Source organism: Lynx rufus, unplaced genomic scaffold (genome assembly GCF_022079265.1).
Source record: "Lynx rufus isolate CCGP_SWC_20201006 ecotype Redwood Valley unplaced genomic scaffold, mLynRuf1.p SCAF_4, whole genome shotgun sequence".
Lineage (NCBI taxonomy): Eukaryota > Metazoa > Chordata > Mammalia > Carnivora > Felidae > Lynx > Lynx rufus.
This window is the reverse complement of record NW_025814856.1, coordinates 25,129,247-25,150,398: the sequence shown is the minus strand read 5'-3', so window position 1 is coordinate 25,150,398 and position 21,152 is coordinate 25,129,247. Positions and strand designations below refer to the sequence as shown.

At 36.9% G+C, this 21,152-nt stretch overlaps 1 protein-coding gene and 1 pseudogene across 3 annotated transcripts in view; one reads left to right on the top strand and one right to left on the bottom strand.

Annotated features, from left to right (window-relative positions):
• The window catches only part of DENND6A (DENN domain containing 6A), a 65,851-nt gene extending 54,463 nt beyond the window's left edge, over positions 1-11,388 (top strand). For all 3 annotated transcript variants that reach the window (XM_047095334.1, XM_047095335.1, XM_047095333.1), the window contains 8 exons: positions 3,988-4,053; positions 4,153-4,217; positions 4,798-4,887; positions 6,086-6,139; positions 6,244-6,353; positions 7,014-7,116; positions 8,284-8,358; positions 9,035-11,388. In XM_047095334.1, coding sequence (XP_046951290.1) covers positions 3,988-4,053; positions 4,153-4,217; positions 4,798-4,887; positions 6,086-6,139; positions 6,244-6,353; positions 7,014-7,116; positions 8,284-8,358; positions 9,035-9,166 — 695 coding nt within the window. In that variant the 3' untranslated portion in view covers positions 9,167-11,388. The remainder of the gene's footprint in view (positions 1-3,987; positions 4,054-4,152; positions 4,218-4,797; positions 4,888-6,085; positions 6,140-6,243; positions 6,354-7,013; positions 7,117-8,283; positions 8,359-9,034) is intronic.
• A 1,697-nt stretch (positions 11,389-13,085) lies between these two features.
• LOC124523329 (ATP synthase F(0) complex subunit C2, mitochondrial-like) lies at positions 13,086-13,628 on the bottom strand (annotated as a pseudogene).
• Positions 13,629-21,152: the final 7,524 nt, after the last annotated feature.

Sequence of the window (21,152 nt, the reverse complement as noted above, 5' to 3'; positions counted from 1 at the left end):
CCCCACTTACCCTAAAAGTTGTTTTTGCGGGTAAAATAAACATAACATAAAATTTACCATCGTAACTATTTTTAAGTATGTAATTCATTTAAAAATAATATAGTGGCATTAAGTATATTCATACTGTGCAGCCATTGCCACTGTCCATTTCCAGAACTTCTTCATAATCTCAAACAGAAGGATTTGGATTTAGTTCACCCAAATACAAAATCTATTAAACAATAACTCCCCAATTAATGCATCCCCCAACCCCTGGTAACTTCTATTCTAATTACTGTTTCTGTGAAGTTGACTTTTGCCCGTTGGTGTCTGACCTATTTCACTGTTTCAGGGTTCATTTATGTTGTAGTGTGCATAAGAATTGCATTCCTTTTTTTAAATTTTTTTTTTCAATGTTTATTTTATTTTTTTTGGGACAGAGAGAGACAGAGCATGAACGGGGGAGGGGCAGAGAGAGAGGGAGACATAGAATCAGAAACAGGCTCCAGGCTCTGAGCCATCAGCCCAGAGCCCGACGCGGGGCTCGAACTCGTGGACCGCGAGATCGTGACCTGGCTGAAGTCGGACGCTTAACCGACTGCGCCACCCAGGCGCCCCGTATTCCTTTTTTTAAAAGTAAAATGAATATAACATGAAATTTACCGTCTTAACCATTTTTTAAGTATATAGTCTAGTGGCATTAAGTACATTCGCATTGTTGAACTGTAGTCACCACCATATACTCAAATGCCCTTTTTATCTTGTAAAGTTGAAACTCTATACCCATTAAACAATAATTTGCCATCCACTTCTCTCTCTGCCACCATGCCCCAGCCTTTAGTAACTTTCTGTCGATAAGAATTTGACTACTCAGGTATTTCATGTAAGTGGAATTTTACTTGTCCTTTTGTGACTGGCTTATTTCACTTAGCAAAATGTCTTCAAGGTTCATTCATGTTGTAGCATGTGTCAGAATTTACTTCTTTAAGACCAAATAATATTCCATTGTATATATATATATATATATATATATATATATATACCACATTTTGTTTATCCATTTATCTGTCAGTGGACACTTAGGTTACTTCTACTTTTGAGTTATTGCAAACAATACTTCTATGAACAGTTTTACAGATCTTGTGGTGAGAAGCTACTCTGAACTCTGGAAAGCACAACCACAAGATTCAAGATGAGAGACATTCTCATAAGAATTAGTACATGGGAATAGATAAAATATGTTGACAAAGTAAAAACTATGGGCTAATGAATCAAAAATATTCTGGAAACCTGGGCATTTCTGGACAGTGCTGTTCTCTCAGGCTGTCCCCATAGCCTCTTGTTTTACCTCCTCCACGGAGCTCCAGTAGCTCCCTCTCTTCTCTTTCCTGGCTGCACGTGTCTTGCTTCAGGTTCTGTTTCTACCCAGGAGCGGTACTCCACAATGCTTCTGTTTTATCCTATAGGCTTTTCTCTTCCACCTCAAACTCCTTTGTGCAACACAGCAGCCCTACTCAGGAGTTCTGTCCATCTGTGGCTCAGATCTGCAGTGTGGCTTACATTATCACCACCTGGTGTCAGGGAGTATGTTAAGTGCAGATTTGATCCTGTTAGCTCATTGTCCCTAACCACCATCCCCCGTGCCCATGCTTTCAATCTCTCAGTCACCTTAGATGTCAGACATCTTTATAGTTCCTCTTGATCTGACCTTTGAATACCTCTCTAGCTTTATCTCTTGCCCTTCTTAGCATACTCTCCATTCCTACCTTTGTAGTGTAGTGGATAAGAGTAATGGCTCAGGGGGTTAGACTGCTTTATTTCATATCCTGGTTCAAGCATGTTATCTGTGTGTCCTTGGACAAGTTGTTTTCTAGAGCTAACAACCTGTCTAAATGGGACATTGACCAATGAGGGTGGATAATGGCAATAAAGAGCCAGTGTTGGTGGCCTACCAAGTTTGTTTTATCCATGCCTTAGTTTTTTCATCTGTGAAATGGGCATGATAAAATATACTTCTTTGTGAAAGTTAAATGCGATCATTCGTGGGGCGCCTGGGTGGCGCAGTCGGTTAAGCGTCCGACTTCAGCCAGGTCACGATCTCGCAGTGCGTGAGTTCGAGCCCCGCGTTGGGCTCTGGGCTGATGGCTCAGAGCCTGGAGCCTGTTTCCGATTCTGTGTCTCCCTCTCTCTCTGCCCCTCCCCCGTTCATGCTCTGTCTCTCTCTGTCCCAAAAATAAATAAACGTTGAAAAAAAAAAAAATAAATGCGATCATTCGTACAGTATTCAGAGCCCAGGACTGGCACAGATAAGATTGAGTAAATGGTGGCTATTACTATCCTTACCATATGTATAACTCTTTAGGCAACATGCTCTTTATGCTTCTGGACTTAACTCTACCTAAAAAGGTCTTTTTCCCTTGGATAACTTTTTATTTCTCTTATAAGACTGCTTACATATCACTTCCTTTAGGAAACCTTGATAATTTTTTCGCTCCTGTTTGGCCAAAACACTCTTTTGTGTTTCCATCGTATCTTGTTCATAATTTCATCCAAGTGTATATCCTTTCGTATTGTCATGTATGTCTATTTGTCTTACTTTGCCATTAGATTGTGAATATTTGATGCCAGGAACTAGTTGTTTTATTTTTTATTTCCAGTATCTTGGTTTACTGACATTTACTGAATCAATGAAAAAAAATTAGCCTGTGTATCCATGATATTGACTTCTATAACAAGGGTCTGTTTAAAGTTATTATTGGGACAATTGATAAAATTAGAGTATCACCTTTATCATACTGCAGCTTTTCTGTAAAATTGAAATTATTTCAAAGTAGAGAGTTTATAGAATACCTGTTTTACCACAGTACGTGGTCTAAAAATTCTTTAATGATGTAACATTACAAGCGAAAATGCTCTGTGTTCCTGTAATTTCAACCCCAGAGATAACTTTAGATAGCAGTTTGATGTACATAACAATGTAAACAAAAATATTGTGTCAATTTAGAGCCTTGAATTAGATAATCTCTAGTTTGTCTTTCAGTTTTTAGGTCTTCTTACTCTTAGGCAGAGAGGAGGACAGAGAAAGGAAAAGAAAAAGTCTGATAAGTCTAGTGTGCTGTTGACTCTTCTAAGTGCTTAACTTGAGGCATTTTTCTGCTGATGAGAGGGTTATTTAGATTGCAGCTTCCCTTGACCCCAAAACCAGAACCACAGCATATGCTGTGCAAGTTGTCACAGCAGTCCTGCTCAGGAGTCCTGTCCATCTGTGCCTCAGACCTGTGGTTGTGGCATACACTGTCACCACCTGGTGGCAGTGTAAGTTTCTGCAGTGCAAAAACAATTTGGGGAGGTGTCTGAAAAACACTTTTGAATACTATATCTGCATACTAACTGAGGAGTTCCTTATAATTCCATTTACTCTTCAAGGGGTATTTTATTAATATTTGCCACATAGATTTTCAATTTCATGTATTTGGCACAAAGATTTTAAATTATAAGTTGAGTGACAAAAGGAAAAATTTTGAGTAATGATAGATATTAATGAAAGATCAAATACCCATTTTATATAATTTACACACATTGTTTCTGTGATACTATAATAATCCCACATTCCCTTTATCCAGTTTTAAAGTACCAGGAATAAACTCTTCAATACTATTTGATGTTAAGAATACTTCATGGGGTGCCTGGGTGGCTCAGTCAGTTGAGTGAGCATCTGACTCTTGATTTCGACTCAGGTCATGATTCTGGGGTCATAAGATCAAGCCCTGTGTTGGGCTCTGTGCTGAGCTTGGAGCCTGCTTAAGGTTCTCTCTTTCTTTCCCTCTGCCCCTCTCCTCTGCTTGCTAACTCTCTTAAAAATAAATAAATAATAAAATAAAACTCCAAAGAATGTTTTAGCTACAAGATCCCTAAGTAATAAAGAGACAATTCTTAATCTGATAAAATCCCAGTTTTATAATGTGTAAAACTTGAATAGTGTAAGAATCTTTATGATGTTTCCTTCAGGTGAAATTCCTAAGCAGGTTAAAGTGAAAAAATTGAAGAACCTAAAGACTCTGGATTCTAAACCTGGTATTAATTTTTATTTTTTTTTAAATTATTTTTAAATATATACTTAAATGAGTACCTGGGTCTTACTGTTCACCTTATTTTCTTTCATTTACTTCTTAGGAGTTTATACTTCTTATAAGCCATATCTAAATAGAGATGAAGAGATCATAAAACAATTACAGAAGGTAATTACTTGCTCATATTATTAATTTAAATTTCCTTGTTCAGGTATGCAATATCCAGTTAGGCAGCATGTGCGTTAGGTATAATGATACGAAATGAGGTCTTTCTTTTGAACCAAAGCTTCATAAAAATCAGGAGACTAAAGCAAGCAAAAGTTATGGGCTTGAAATGTGGGGCTGCAGTTACCAAACAGTGCCAGTCTTTCTAGAAACTTGGGAGTTACAGTGAAAAAGTAATGTACTCTTCTTCCATGAGGTAGTTTAGCACCTAACAGGAGATAGTTACCATTTTTTGGGGAAATGTAAATAATACTAATACAGCAAGTATGAAGTAAAGACCATTCATTGTAAACTGATACTTTTAAGTACAGGATGAACATGTGATATTTTACTCTAAGGATTTTTTTCCACAGGATATTGCACAATGAACTTTAGGTTAAATTACTTCAAGGTGAAGTTCTGGTTTTGTTTTTTTTTAATCAAGTAAAATACATATTTACATATCAGTCGAGCTACTATAATTATCCACTGTTTTATATTCCCTTATACTAGAATGTATGTTCTCATTGCTTTTTCTTTTAAGGGCGTACAACAGAAACGTCCTTCTGAGGCTCAAAGTGTTATTCTCCGTCGCTATTTTTTGGAACTGACACAAAGTTTCATCATTCCATTAGTAAGTTAACATATATATTTGTTTAATGATTTGTTGAAGGCTATATGCATGTTTTTCCCATTCACAAAAACCTTAAGTTGTTTGGCTTGCTCATGTGTTTGGTGATTAAAAATAGAGTGATTTGCAGGAGACCTGGACTCTGTTCTAATATTAACTTTGGGACTTTGGCAAGTCACTTCCTTTCACTGACACTCATTTTCTTTTACTGTAAAAGTGACTAATTCCACTTTTCCTAAATATCTTTCAGGGTTGTTGTGAATCTTAAATGAGATAATTGTGAAATGTTATATGATTATTGCATTTGCACCTTAAAAGAAAGTTAACCTGGAGCTTCTTTCTCTGATGTTATTTTCTTGAGCACAGTTTGGTATGATATCCATGAGACTGGTAGCTCCATGATGACAGGGGCCTTGTCTGTCTTGTTCATTATCTTTTCCTCAGTCTGGCATCTGATAGCACTCAATATGGAATAAATGGCTAGATGATATGGGTATTCTATGAAATTTAGTGGAATAATATATTAAAATACTAAAAGATGATTCACAGTATCCAACAGTACCATAATGTGGTCCTAGTCTGGATACTGCATCAGAGAGAGATTCCATGTAGTTACTAACATATCTATCTGTGAATATTATATGGGAGCAACATGGAGATCTTTGCTGTTACATTTTGAGATGAAATAGTCTTTCTTGTTCTATGCGTGTTAATTAATTTTGTTCCATTTAAATCTGTCTAAGTAAATGAACTTTACTGCAGTCCTTAAAGGCATGGGCTAAAGTCAATACACCCGAATTCAGGTTCAGGCTCTGTGACCATGAGCAGGTTATTCAGCCTTTCAAAGCCTGTTTTCCAGTAATTACTGCCACATGGGATGTTTGCAAGGATTAAAAGAGATCATGCATGTAAAATGTTGAGTACATTTTCTGGCGCATACTCCCCCATTAAGGCTAATGATTATGCAGACCCTTGGATTATCTAAGATTTAGTTAAATTCTTACTGAAAGTCTGACTTCTCAATTCAATCTAAGTTTTGTTATGTCTGTCGTGGGCTGTGATGGCACTGCTGCTGTCCATTGAAAGAGCACATGATGGAAAACTTAGAAACTCATTTCTTTCAGGTCGGTCTGTTTAAATGGTTTTGAAGACTCTCTAGGTAAGAATGCCTAACTTTGATGAATTTTTTTATTGGTTTTAGGAAAGATATGTGGCAAGCTTGATGCCTTTGCAGAAAAGCATCTCTCCATGGAAGGTATAACTTATTCAGTTAAATTCCTATTTGAGTTCTCTAACTGTAATTAACTTTTGTGAATATATCTATTTCTGATTTTTAAATCAGTATGTCCTAATTTCTAGAGTCCACCCCAATTAAGACAATTCCTTCCAGAAGAATTTATGAAAACACTTGAGAAAACAGGACCTCAGCTGACCTCTAGAATAAAAGGCGATTGGATTGGACTTTACCGGTTGGTCATTTTTTTTTTTCTTCTTTTTCACCCATCTGTAGAGCCTTATTTAAAAACAAAACAGGGGCGCCTGGGTGGCTCAGTCGGTTAAGTGTCCGACTTCAGCTCAGGTCATGATCTCGTGGTTTGTGAGTCCGAGCCCTGCATCGGGCTCTGTGCTAACAGCTCGGAGCCTGGAGCCTGGAGCCTGCTTCGGATTCTGTGTCTCCCTGTCTCTCTGCCCCTCCCCTGCTCATACTCTGTCTCTCTCTGTCTCTCAAAAATAAATAAATGTTAAAAAATAAATAAATAAAATTAAAATAAAAACAAAACAAAGGAGCACCTGAGGTGGCTCAGTCAGTTAAGCATCTGACTCTTGATTTAAGCTCAGGTCATGATCTCATGGTTCATGGGATCGAGCTCTGCTGTCAGCACAGAGCCTACTTGGGATTCTCTCTATCCCTTGCTGTCTGCCCCTTCTCTGCTGCATGCACTTTCTCTCTCTCTCTCTCTCTCAAAATAAATAAGCATTAAAAAAATAAAAACAAAAAACTGGCTTTAAACTTATATTTAAAAAAAAAATTCCATTGTTTCAGTTATCCAAGCTGTAGTTTAGGAAAGGTATTGAGGAAACAAGTAAGTCATAATCAAACTTTGCATTTTTAAAATTTGTTTTTTTAGGCATTTTCTAAAATCTCCGAATTTTGATGGTTGGTTCAAGACCCGGCGGAAGGAAATGACCCAGAAATTGGAGGCACTGCATTTAGAAGTTCTTTGTGAAGAGGTTAGAAGACAGTATGTTTGTGTGATGATTAACAATTATTGAAAATAAAGATAACATTATCCTTAGAAGCTGGGAGATTATACCCATATCCACTACTTTGTAAATAATAATAACTAACTTTTCTGGATCATGTGCTATGTGCCAAGGACTGTATAGGTGTTTTATATGGATAATGTCTTTTAGTCCACACAATAATTAATTGAAGTGGGTGTGTTATGATCTTCATTATGAGATCCCCAAAGATTATAAGTTAAGTGACTTGCTTCAGATCATATCACTGCTAAGTGGTGGAGTCAGCAGTGAGCTAGAGTCCACTTGCACTGACCCACAGGAGCTGACTGTGTACATCTCTTCCCAGCTTTGCATTCGGTGATCTCAGGTTGGTAGATTGAAACTGGCTATAGTGGGAGTATTACACCACACTGGCAAATGCTACAAACCAGAGACTTTTCCTGGAGAACTGGTGGTTAAATATTTACTAGCATGCCACTGGATAGAATCAAGATTCAGATCTGAGCACCTTTATTAACAATTTTTTATTTTTATTATTAACAATTTTTTCCTGTATTTTGACTGTTTATAATCTATAATTTGTTACCAGACTATTTTAAATTAAGCTACTTGTGAAAATATAAAGGATAGCCTAATTTTTATTTAGCTTGAGGTGGGCTAGTCTTGGAGTGAACTCCCAGTGACTGTGGTTGAGAGAAGGAATACAATGAAGACAACTACAGAGAAGCCCAGGAGGAACTTATTTGTAGATATAAAGCTTATATCCAGTAATATATTCATGTTCACAAGTATCTTAATTTGTTCCTTATAAATTGAAATACGCACTACTTAGTAGGGATGGGCGTTAGTATTATACTTTGAATTGCAGTTTTTTCTTTATTGATCTAAAAGGGCTATCTCAGACACGAGTTTTATATTTTGTTTTATTTCCAAGTATTAGACAGTTGTTCTAGCTAATGCCAAAAATGATCTAATTAATGTTGTTAGAATATTATCTACAGAATTATTCTTGTACTGTAATGCTGTATCTGATTTATATACTCTGTTCTCCTTTTCCTTCCTATCCTTCCTTGTCAGTAGCCTTGCCTGTTAAAATAGAGCAGTTTGAGAAGTCATTTGGTTGTTTGCTGATTTGGGATTTGTTTATTCTTCTAGGACTTACTTCTCTGGACCCAGAAACACACAGAGGTAGAAACAGTTGACCTTGTATTGAAGCTAAAAAACAAGCTGGTACGTAGCCAAAACAGCAAAGATCCATGACGATATTTTTCTCACAGCTGAGGTGATAGTTCATGATACGTTGCCGAAGTAGCTTTTTAAATGAGAGGACTTAAGATTGGTCAATTGATGGTAGATCTGAGTGAAAATACTTGGTCACTCAAACAGATCATAATGGTGCCATATTATTTTAAAAAATATTTATAAGGGGTCTACTGAGCTCTACAAAAAACATCGTCAGGGCGCCTGGGTGGCTCAGTTGGTTAAGCATCCATCCAACTCTTGATTTCCGCTCAGGTCATGATCTCACAATTTCTGAGATCAAGCCCCACATCGGATTCTGTGCTGACAGCATGGAGCCTGCTCGGGATTCTCTCTCTCTCTCTCTCTCTCTCTCTCTCTCTCTCTCTCAATAAATAAGTAAACTTAAGAAAAAAATATTGTCATTTATATTTAATACCACATTGTACTTATAGGTATTATCTATTAATTTACATAGAAGTCTTTTATTGAGCCAGCAATATATTGTTTAAATGGCATATTCTTTGCTTTTTTACAGTTTCTATAAATTCTGGTATAAGTTTGAATCTTCCAATCGTTAGATCATAAAACTGTTCATTTAGAGAATATAATGTCCTAGTACAGACTCAGAGGATAATTTAAATGCTTCCAAATGTTCCTTATGTAGTTGCAGGCTGATCGAGAACATTTACCTGTGAAACCTGACACTATGGAAAAGTTACGGACACACATAGATGCAATTATCTTAGCGTTGCCAGAGGACCTACAAGGCATACTGCTCAAAACGGGCATGACATGATATTTGCCAGGATTTTCCAGCCGAAAAGGATTGTGCACCATGAAGCATACTGACATTTCAACCCGACGCGCAAAGGAGATGTCTCAGCGTGGAAAATAGCCGTGAATGCTAGCTACAGGGTGGAAAGACTATACTGACTAAACAGACCTTTTTAGTGCATTATTTTTAAAAATGGACATCTGTGGTGGTTCCACTTTAATATTGAAACACCGAGAGGCATTTCTATATTTTTAATCATGTTCTAAAGTGCTCTTATGAGAGACCTGTGGGGCCATCAATATAAGTGATTCCAAACTGCAGTGCTGGCATTGCAGATATTTTTTTAAATTGGTGCTGCTTTGCCCAATCATGTTAAAACTCAGGGGGATATATAAAAATAACATTCACACTGGCTCTCTTCTTAAGAAGAAGGAAAATACTGAACTGTCCAACTGTAGTTAGAAGTGATTAATGCTTTTGTAGTGCCTTCTGTTGTCCATGTTTCACAAAGCCCAGCTGCTACTCTTGAAGCTTTTTCTTGATTATGATACATAATTTTATAAGGCATTCTTCTGAGTAATCATTGCTTAAAAATACATTTCTTGCCTCCCGTCATGTTTATTGTTAGTGCCCTGGTGGGTGATTTTTTTCAGTGGTCATGTAAGTTTCATTTCAGTATATTCTATACCATTTCAGATTTAATCTTACCACTTTCTCCAAAGGCAAGAAAGCATCTGGCATTAATTATGGAAGGGTTTATTTCCTCTTATCATTTACTGGTTGGACCTGTTTAAGTTAATTAGCTTGTATGTTTTTCAGAGACACTCTAATTGTAAAACTCATAATCAGCTATTTTTAAAACTGAACTATTCTTATTTCAAAGGCATTCATAAACCTTTTATGTCATAGTCATTTGGGTGATTATAAGATTAATTTTCAGCATTATTTGTTTAGTATGGAGCTTTTCTCCCCCCAAATTCATATTTCTCTGAACACTTTCCCTACTGTTGTTAGACATGGGGAATTTTGCCTAACTCGCTGTTAGAGCTAGTTTGTTGTTGTTGTTGTTGTTGTTTTGTTTGTTTTTGTTTTGTTTTGTTTAAACTGTGCTACCTTGCCAAAAATAGAAGATTGTGGTTTGGTAGAGTACAGTTGTTTGGTTTGTGTTTGAGTAGGAGTGTCCTCCAGAAGCCACTATTTAAAATAGCCACACATGACATAGCACATATGTAAATAGCTGTGTCTTGAATTACCCTCTAAGTAACCAAATTTAGTTGTTATGTGTTTGTAATAGAAATGACTTCAGAAGCTATCTCTTGTTTTCTGTTAATGCAACTCTTAAGGACACTTCTGACCCAGAAAGCCTCCTTGTGTTTGTAACTGTGGTCTTATACCCAAATGTGCCCTTTTCTCATGGATACAGTCTCTTGAAGCATACCTCAAAGTCATAGAGAGAATATGGCATTTGAAAGAAATCATTTGCCTTGGATCCATATGAGTTATTTTGTGAAACAACATTGTCTTTATGGAAAAGGGGCAACTACTTTTATATGCTAAAGTATTTCATATCTTTCTGGGAAACCTTATTTAGGTATAAATGGTCATCTTATTATTTTTCAAAAAGGGGTATTTTAATAATCTTACAATTTATATACAGTCTGTGACCAGAATTTGGAAGTCCTTAGTGTCATATCAAGGATCTTTTAAATTATACCACTACAGGATGTATCATTTCAAGTTTATTTTGCACAGCTAATGAGTAACAAAGGATGCCAAGTAGCACAATAACAATATCTTCATATTTAACTAAAACGTAACACATGTTGAAAACCATTATCATACTTACCTAGTTTATCTATTAATTTCAAATTATGTATTTGTAAAAATAACTTAAAATTGGATTGGGAACCTGAGAAAGACTGACTAGTAACAATTTTTTGTGTGATTTTCAGTGTTGCCTTTTTTTTTTTTTTTTTTTTTTGAGGAGACATTGTTAAGATCTAAAACCTACCGTTTAATGTTTATCTCCACCAGCATCAGAAGGAATCACTGCTTTCAGGGTGTTATGTAATGCCTAGTGCCTTCTGTTTTCAGTGGAAAAGAGGTTTTATGAAGGCATTTATGGCCATTACTGAAAAGTGAATTAAAGGCCTTGGATTTTAAAGCACTTGGATATCTTGTGTTATTTCTGAGTAAGGTTGGAATGCTTGAAAAAACACATAATAAATGAAACTTGTGCATTATGAGATGTCTTTTACTTCCTAACTTATTTTTAAAAATTCAAATGAAAACCTTCTTCTGTTTACTATGAGCAAGTGGACAGTCCAGTGTAATAACAGATAATTAAGTGATTTCATATCCTTCGTGGTAGTGTATTGATTTCATGAAATGTTCTGATGAAAAAATTTTAGCTTAGTAATCTACATAGTTATTGTTAGATTCTCCCTTATTTACTACCTTTTTTTTACCTTTTCTTTTTTAATCTCAAATTACTTATTTCTTCATCTCCTTTTTTAAAGTATATGATACTATTCTTTGGATTTTAATTTATTAATAAAATATATTGGATGTTACTCTTTTTTGAAGTTACTAGGTAATATCTTGAACGTACACTATGAAATATTTCAGTTCATTTAAAAGAAATTCCATTAAAATCTGTCCTTTTGTTTTCATTTGCTCATAACTTAATTCATTTGTTTGTATACAACTGAATTTTACTAACTTTCTCCTTTTAACAGAACTTGGGGAAAAACTTAATTACTAACTTCCCAATATTAGTCTTCTAAAAACAGTTTAGGAAGACAAAAAAAGTCTCTAACTATGGATAAATATCTAAATAACAAAATATGTTAACTCGTATTAGTAACTAAATTATCATTAAGAATTTAATATCTTTCCATGTATCCAAGATACAATATTTATATGCCATCTACAACTTGGCTGAATTGTGGTATTTATTATTGTGCCAATAGAAGTTAGTACTTGTTAATAAGATAGAGCTCCTAAATTTTTTTTTCAATTACACTTCCCAGTTTGTTTGAAATAGTTAAAGCATGGCAGGAGAATTCAGCTATATCCTGTTCTGAAGGTTTACTTCCACTTTTGAGTACCAGCCTTTCTCTGTTACCCATTACTTGAATGCTGTGCTGTGCCTAATCAAATTAAGATTATTGTTTTCTAATAATTAGAGCTCTCGTTCCATTTTACTGGTGTCACCACTCGGCTTTGGTTCTTCTGGTTTTGTTTTTTGTCTTTTGGGTTTGTTTGTTTGTTTTTGCCTCCCCATTCTCTGTGTCATAATATCATTTCTGTTTAGCCAGTAGAAAGCTAACCTTCATAGATCCTTCATTTTTTTCCTGTTCCTCATGTTTCCCCATACTAACCAGTATGAATACATTGTAGCATAAATTACTTGTAGAATGATTGAGGTACTTTAGAAAAATAGTTAACTTTACATTCCAGAGTTGTCACACTTGCCATTAAGTGAATAGATTTTTAGACTTCAGTAGGAAACTATTGAAATGATTGATTTTGATCTAATGAAATGGGTAAATATTTTTATAGCCAGAGGCTCTGGTGATAGAACCCAGCAATTTGTGTTTTTAAAAAAACAGCTTTATTGAAGTATAATTGACATATAATAAACTGAAGACTAAAATTTAAAGTGTACAATTTGATAAGTTTTGACATTTGAATACACCCATAAAACCATCACCACAGTTGAGATAGGAACATACCCATCACCTCCCAAAATTCCCTCATGCTCCTTCGCACTCCTTCCTGCCCCTCTCCCCAAACCACTGATGTGTGTTCTGTCACTATATGTTCGTTTGTATTTCTAGAGTTTGATATAAATGGAATTATATAGTATGTACTTCTTTTTTTGATCTGACTTTTTTTTTCTTAACATGTTATTAATATGGTATTTGTCTTCCCTCTGTCAAACCCTGAGCCAACCACTTTCCCCAGCCTGCCTGGTGATATACAGGAAAAGGAATATACAGAGCAGATGAGACATGGGAGAAAGAACTGGGTGGTGGAGAGGACTCCTTAACATGGTGAAGAGGATGAAAAAGGCTACCATCAGGCAAAAGAGCCCCATGGCCTCTGAGAGGGCAAAGCCCAAATGACATACGAGAAGAGCTGTTGCTTCAAAGAAAAGTTCCTGACATAACCAGTGATAAGGCTCCCGAACACAGTCCAAATCCCAGCCCCAGAGCCAGCCATCTGGCTGTGGCAGCCGCAACCCCACTGAATTTAGCTGCTGTGTCAATGTCCCTTGAAATGGCACTCATTTAGAATTTATGACTAGTGATAAGTGAGGCTGCCCAGTTCCTGAGGGTCTCATTGGCAGTTTCTCTGGTTGTTTTAGCACTGCTGCAAAAAGTGGTCAACTTAGCAGCTGAGACGTGCTCCTGACTTGTGAAGGGGTCAAGACAAATTTGGTATGTATGTACATTTTCAGAGAGTAAGGGGCTGTGGCAGGAGACCTGCTCCTTGTGCAGAGAGGGATCTAACTTCTTTTACTCAGCATAATTGTTTTGAGATTTGTTCATGTTACATGTATTGATAGTTCATTCCTTTTATTGCTGAATAGTATTCTATTATATGGCTCTAACAAAAAAGTCTTATCTACTCAACTGTGGATGGACATTTGGGTCATTTCTAGTTTTTGACTATTTCAAATAAAGCTGCTATAAACATTCATGTATTAGCATTTTGTATAGACATATATATCCTTTCTTCTTGGGTAAACACCTAGGACTTGAATGATGAGGTGAATGGTTACCTTTTTAAGAAACTGCCAAACTTTTCTGAAGTGGTTGTACCAATTTGTTTCCACCAGCTGTGTATGATTTCCATTCTCTGCACATCCTACCCAGCACTTAGTATGGCAGCCTTTTTAATTTTAGCCATTCTAATTGGTTTATATTCTTATCTCATTGGGATTTTAATTTGCATTTCCCTGATGATCTATGACATTGAACATCGATCTTTGTTCTTTTTATTCATCTACATACTTTTTTTTTTTTTCTGGTAAAGTTTCTGCTAAATTCTTTTGCTCTTTTTAAAATGAGTTGTTTAATTTCTAATGGTTGAGTTTTGAGAGTTCTCTCTATATTCTTGATACAAGTTTTTTCAGATATATGGTTTGCAAACATTTCCCCTTCCATCCCCCTATTTTGTTTTTTTTTTTTTAATTTTTTTTTCAACGTTTATTTATTTTTGGGACAGAGAGAGACAGAGCATGAACGGGGGAGGGGCAGAGAGAGAGGGAGACACAGAATCGGAAACAGGCTCCAGGCTCCGAGCCATCAGCCCAGAGCCTGACGCGGGGCTCAAACTCACGGACCGTGAGATCGTGACCTGGCTGAAGTCGGACACTTAACCGACTGCGCCACCCAGGCGCCCCCATCCCCCTACTTTGTGACGGGTCTTTCCATTTTCATAGCAACATCTTTTGAAGAAGCAAAAGTTTGTGAATTTCTACACAAAATCTTCATGGGATTTTGATTGCAGTTGTATTAAATCTATAGATAAATTGGTGGAGAAGTGATACCTTAATAATTTTGCCCCCTGATCCATGAACAAAATATATCTGTCCATTACCGGGGCGCCTGGGTGGCGCAGTCGGTTGAGCCTCCGACTTCAGCCAGGTCACGATCTCGCGGTCCGTGAGTTCGAGCCCCGCGTCAGGCTCTGGGCTGATGGCTCAGAGCCTGGAGCCTGTTTCTGATTCTGTGTCTCCCTCTCTCTCTGCCCCTCCCCCGTTCATGCTCTGTCTCTCTCTGTCCCAAAAATAAATAAACGTTGAAAAAAAAAATTTTTTTTAAAATATATATATCTGTCCATTACTTATGTCTTCTTTAATTTCAGCAATATTTTGTGGTTTTCAGGGTACAAATGTTTTACATCTGTCACATTTATCACTAAGCTGGTCTTATTTTTGATGTAATGATACCAGTTTTAAAATTCAATTTTCAGTTTTTCATTCAAAAGCTTAGTTCAAAATACTCCTATATAGTTGATTTTTGTATAGTGATATTGTATCCCATAACCTTGATAAATTCATTTACTAGTTCTAGTAGCTTTCTTTTTATAGATTCCATCATATTTTTAGAAGATTATTACACCTATGAATATTGACTATTTTACTTCTTTCCAGTAGATGAATTTTATTTTTCTTGCCTGATTGCACTGGCTAGAACCTCCAGTACAATGTTGAATAGTGCTGGTGAGAAAGGACATCACTGTTTTGTTCCTGATCTAAAAGGATAGCATTCAGCCTTTAATAATTAAGTATGATATTAGCTGTGGGTTCTTTTTTTTTTTTTGTAGATGTCCTTTATCAAGTTGATGAAGGCCTATATTTTAAATAATTTTTAATTTTTTTTGAACGTTTATTCATTTTTGAGTGAGAGAGACAGCAAGTGGGGAGCGGCAGAGAATGAGAGGGAGACACAGAATTCGAAGCAGGCTGCAGGCTCTGAGCTGTCAGCACAAAGCCCAACGTGGGGCTTGAACCCATGAACTGTGAAATCATGACCTGAGTCGAAGTTGGACGCTTAACTCACTGAGCCACCTGTGTGCCCCAATGAAGGCCTCTTCTATTCCTAGTTTGCTGAGATTTTTTAAAAATCAGGAATGGGCAGGGGCGCCTGGGTGGCGCAGTCGGTTAAGCGTCCGACTTCAGCCAGGTCACGATCTCGCGGTCCGTGAGTTCGAGCCCCGCGTCAGGCTCTGGGCTGATGGCTCAGAGCCTGGAGCCTGGTTCCGATTCTGTGTCTCCCTCTCTCTCTGCCCCTCCCCCGTTCGTGCTCTGTCTCTCTCTGTCCCAAAAATAAATAAACGTTGAAAAAAACTTAAAAAAAAAATCAGGAATGGGCTTTGGATTTTATTAAATGCTTTTTCTGAACCTATCAAGTTGCTTTATATGGCTTTGCTTTTTGAGTATATGAATGTGAATGGCATGTTAACATTGACTTTTTTTTTAAATATGAAATCTATTATCAAATTGGTTTCCATACAACACCCAGTGCTCATCCCAACAGGTGCCCTCCTCAATACCCATCACCCACCCTCCCCTCCTTCCCACCCCCCATCAACCCTCAGTTTATTGTCAGTTTTTAAGAGTCTCTTTTGGTTTGGCTCCCTCCCTCTCTAACCTCTTTTTTTTTTCCTTCCCCTCCCCTATGGTCTTCTATTAAGTTTCGCAGGATCCACATAAGAGTGAAAACATGCTATCTGTCTTTCTCTGTATGACTTATTTCACTTAGCACAACACTCTCCAGTTCCATCCACATTGCTACAAAAGGCTGTATTTCATTCTTTCTCATTGCCACGTAGTATTCCATTGTGTATATAAACCACAATTTCTTTATCCATTCATCAGTTAATGGACATTTAGGCTCTTTCCATAATTTGACTATTGTTGAAAATGCTGCTATAAACATTGGTGTACAAGTGCCCCTATGCATCAGCACTCCTGTATCCCTTGGGTAAATTCCTAGCAGTGCTATTGCTGGGTCATAGGGCAGATCTATTTTTAATTTTTTGAGGAACTTCCACACTGTTTTCCAGAGCAGCTGCACCAGTTTGCATTCCTACCAACAGTGCAAGAGGGTTCCCATTTCTCCACATCCTTGCCAGCCTCTATAGTCTCCTGATTTGTTCATTTTAGCCACTCTGACTGGCGTGAGGTGATATCTGAGTGTGGTTTTGATTTGTATTTCCCTGATGAGGAGCGACGTTGAGCATCTTTTCATGTGCCTGTTGGCCATCTGGATATCTTCTTTAGAGAAGTGTCTATTCATGTTTTCTGACCATTTCTTCACTGGATTATTTGTTTTTTGGATGTGGAGTTTGGTGAGCTCTTTATAGATTTTGGATACTATCCCTTTGTCCGATATGTTATTTGCAAATATCTTTTCTCATTCTGTTGGTTGCCTTTCAGTTTTGTTGATTGTTTCCTTTGCAGTGCAGAAGCTTTTTATCTTCATGAGGTCCCAATAGTTCATGTTTGCTTTTAATTCCCTTGCCTTTGGAGATGTGTCAAGTAAGAAGTTGCTGCGGCTGAGGTCAGAGAGGTTTTTTCCTGCTTTCTCCTCTAGGGTTTTGATGGTTTCCTGTCTCACATTCAGGTCCTTTATCCATTTTGAGTTTATTTTTGTGAATGGTGTAAGAAAGTGGTCTAGTTTCATCCTTCTGCATGTTGCTGTCCAGTTCTCCCAGCACCATTTGTTAAAAAGACTGTCTTTTTTCCATTGGATATTCTTTCCTGCTTTGTCAAAGATTAGTTGGCCATACTTTTGTGGGTCTAGTTCTGGGGTTTCTATTCTATTCCAGTGGTCTATGTGTCTGTTTTTGTGCCAATACCATGCTGTCTTGATGATGACAGCTTTGTAGTAGAGGCTAAAGTCTGGGATTGTGATGCCTCCTGCTTTGGTCTTCTTCTTCAAAATTACTTTGGCTATTCGGGGCCTTTTGTGGTTCCATACGAATTTTAGGATTGCTTGTTCTAGCTTCGAGAAGAATGCTGGTGCAATTTTGATTGGGATTGCATTGAATGTGTAGACTGCTTTGGGTAGTATTGACATTTTGACAATATTTATTCTTCCAATCCATGAGCATGGAATGTTTTTCCATTTCTTTATATTTTCTTCAATTTCCTTTATAAGCTTTCTATAGTTTACAGCATACAGATCTTTTGCATCTTTGGTTAGGTTTATTCCTAGGTATTTTATGATTCTTGGTGCAAGTGTGAATGGGATCAGTTTCTTTATTTGTCTTTCTGTTGCTTCATTATTAGTGTATAAGAATGCAACTGATTTCTGTACATTGATTTTGTATCCTGTGACTTTGCTGAATTAATGTATCAGTTCTAGCAAACTTTTGGTGGAGTATATCAGGGTTTCCATGTATAGTATCATGTCATCTGCAAAAAGTGAAAGCTTGACTTCATCTTTGCCAATTTTGATGCCTTTGATTTCCTTTTGTTGTCTGATTGCTGATGCTAGCACTTCCAACACTATGTTAAACAATAGCAGTGAGAGTGGACATCCCTGTCGTGTTCCTGATCTCAGGGGGAAAGCTCTCAGTTTTTCCCCATTGAGGATGATATTAGCTGTGGGCTTTTCATAAATGGCTTTTATGATGTTTAAGTATATTCCTTCTATCCCGACTTTATTAAGAAAGGATGCTAAATTTTTTCAAATGCTTTTTCTGCATCGATTGCCAGGATCATACGGCTCTTTTCTTTTATTAATGTGATGTATCACATTGATTGATTTGCAAAAGTTGAACCAGCCCTGCAGCCCAGGAATGAATCCCACTTGATCATGGTGTATAATTCTTTTTATATGCTGTTGAATTTGATTTGCTAGTATCTTATTGAGAGTTTTTGCATCCATATTCATCAGGGATATTGGCCTGTAGTTCTCTTTTTTTTTGCTGAGTCTCTGATTTAGGAATCAAAGTAATGCTGGCTTCATAGAATGAGTCTGGAAGTTTTCCTTCCCTTTCTATTTTTTGTAATAGTTTGAGAAGGATAGGTATTATCTCTGCTTTAAATGTCTGGTAGAATTCTCCAGGGAAGTCATCTGGTCCTGGACTCCTATTTTGGGGGAGATTTTTGATAACTGATTCAATTTCATCGCTGGTTATGAGTCTGTTCAAGTTTTCCTTTTCTTGCTGTTTGAGTTTTGGAAGTGTGTGGGTGCTGAGGAGTTTGTCCATTTCTTCCAAGTTGTCCAGTTTGTTGGCATATAATTTTTCATAGTATTCCCTGATAATTGCTTGTATTTCTGAGGAATTGGTTGTAATAATTCCATTTTCATTCATGATTTTATCTATTTGGGTCATCTCCCTCTTCTTTTTTGGAAGCCTGGCTAGAGGTTTATCAATTTTGTTTCCTTTTTCAATAAACAAACTCTTGGTTTCATTGGTCTACTCTACAGTTTTTTAGATTCTATATTGTTTATTTCTGCTCTGATTTTTATTATTTCTCTTCTGCTGGGTTTGGGGTGTCTTTGCTGTTCTGCTTCTATTTCCTTTAGGTGTGCTGTTAGATTTTGTATTTGGGATTTTTCTTGTTTCTTGAGATAGGCCTGGATTGCAATGTATTTTCCTCTCAGGACTGCCTTCGCTGCATCCCAAAGCATTTGGATTGTTGGATTTTCATTTTCATTTGCTTCCATATATTTTTTAAATTTCTTCTCTAATTGTCTGGTTGACCCATTCATTCTTTAGTAGGGTGTTCTTTAACCTGCATGCTTTTGGAGGTTTTCCAGACTCTTTCCTGTGGTTGATTTCAAGCTTCATAGCATTGTGGTCTGAAAGTATGCATGGTATGATCTCAATTCTTTTATACTTATAAAGGGCTGTTTTGTGACCCAGTATGTGATCTATCTTGGAGAATGTTCCATGTGCACTCGAGAAGAAAATATATTCTGTTGCTTTGGGATGCAGAGTTCTAAACGTATCTGTCAAGTCCATCTGATCCAATGTATCATTCAGGGCCCTCGTTTCTTTATTGATCCTGTGTCTAGATGATCTATCCATTGGTTTAAGTGGAGTACTAAAGTCCCCTGCAATTACCACATTCTTGTCAATAAGGTTGCTTATGTTTGTGATTACTTGTTTTATGTATTTGGGGGCTCCCGTATTTGGTGCATAGACATTTATAATTGTTAGCTTTTCCTGATGGATAGACCCTGTAATTATTATATAATGCCCTTCTTCATCTCTTGTTACAACCTTTAATTTAAAGTCTAGTTTGTCTGATATAAGTATGGCTACTCCAGCTTTCTTCTGACTTCCAGTAGCATGATAGATAGTTCTCCATTCCCTCACATTCAATCTGAAGGTGTCCTGAGGTCTAAAATGAGTCTCTTGTAGACAGCAAATAGATGGGTCTTGTTTTTTTATCCATTCTGATACCCTATGTCTTTTGGTTGGAGCATCTAGTCCATTTACATTCAGTGTTATTATTGAAAGATATGGGTTTAGAGTCATTGTGATGTCTGTAGGTTTCATGCTTGTAGTGGTGTCTCTGGTACTTTGTGGTCCTTGCAACATTTTCCTCACAGAATCCCCCTTAGGAGCTCTTGTAGGGCTGGTTTAGTGGTGATGAATTCCTTCAGTTTTTGTTTGTTTGGGAAGACCTTTATCTCTCCTTCTATTCTAAATGACAGACTTGCTGGATAAAGGATTCTCAGCCACATATTTTTTCTGTTCATCACATTGAAGATTTCCTGCCATTCCTTTCTGGCCTGCCAAGTTTCAGTAGATAGGTCTGTCACTAGTCTTATCAATCTCCCTTTATATGTTAGAGCGTGTTTATCCCTAGCTGCTTTCAGAATTTTCTCTTTATCCTTGTATTTTGCCAGTTTCACTATGATATGTCATGCAGAAGATTGATTCAAGTTATGTCTGAAGGGAGTTCTCTGTGCCTCTTGGATTTCAATGCCTTTTTCCTTCCCCAGATCAGGGAAGTTCTCAGCTATGATTTTTTCAAGTACACCTTCAGCCCCTTTCTCTGTCTCTTCCTCTTATGGAATTCCAATGATACGGATATTGTTTCGTTACATTGCATCACTTAGTTCTCTAATTCTCCCCTCATACTCCTGGATTTTTTTTATGTCTCTTTTTCTCAGCTTCCTCTTTTTCCATAATTTTATCTTCTAATTCACCTATTCTCTCCTCTGCCTCTTCAATCCTAGCTGTGGTCGCCTCCATTTTATTTTGCACCTCATTTATACCATTTTTTAGCTCCTTATGACTATTTTTTAGTCCCTTGATCTCTGTAGCAATAGGTTCTTAGATGTCCTCTATACTTTTTTCAAGCCCAGCGATTAATTTTATGACTATTATTCTAAATTCTTGTTCTGTTATATTGCTTAAATCGTTTTTGATCAATTCGTTAGCTGTTGCTACTTCCTGGAGTTTCTTTTGAGGAGAATCCTTCTGTTTTGTCATTTTGGATAGTCCCTGGAGTGGTGCGGAACTT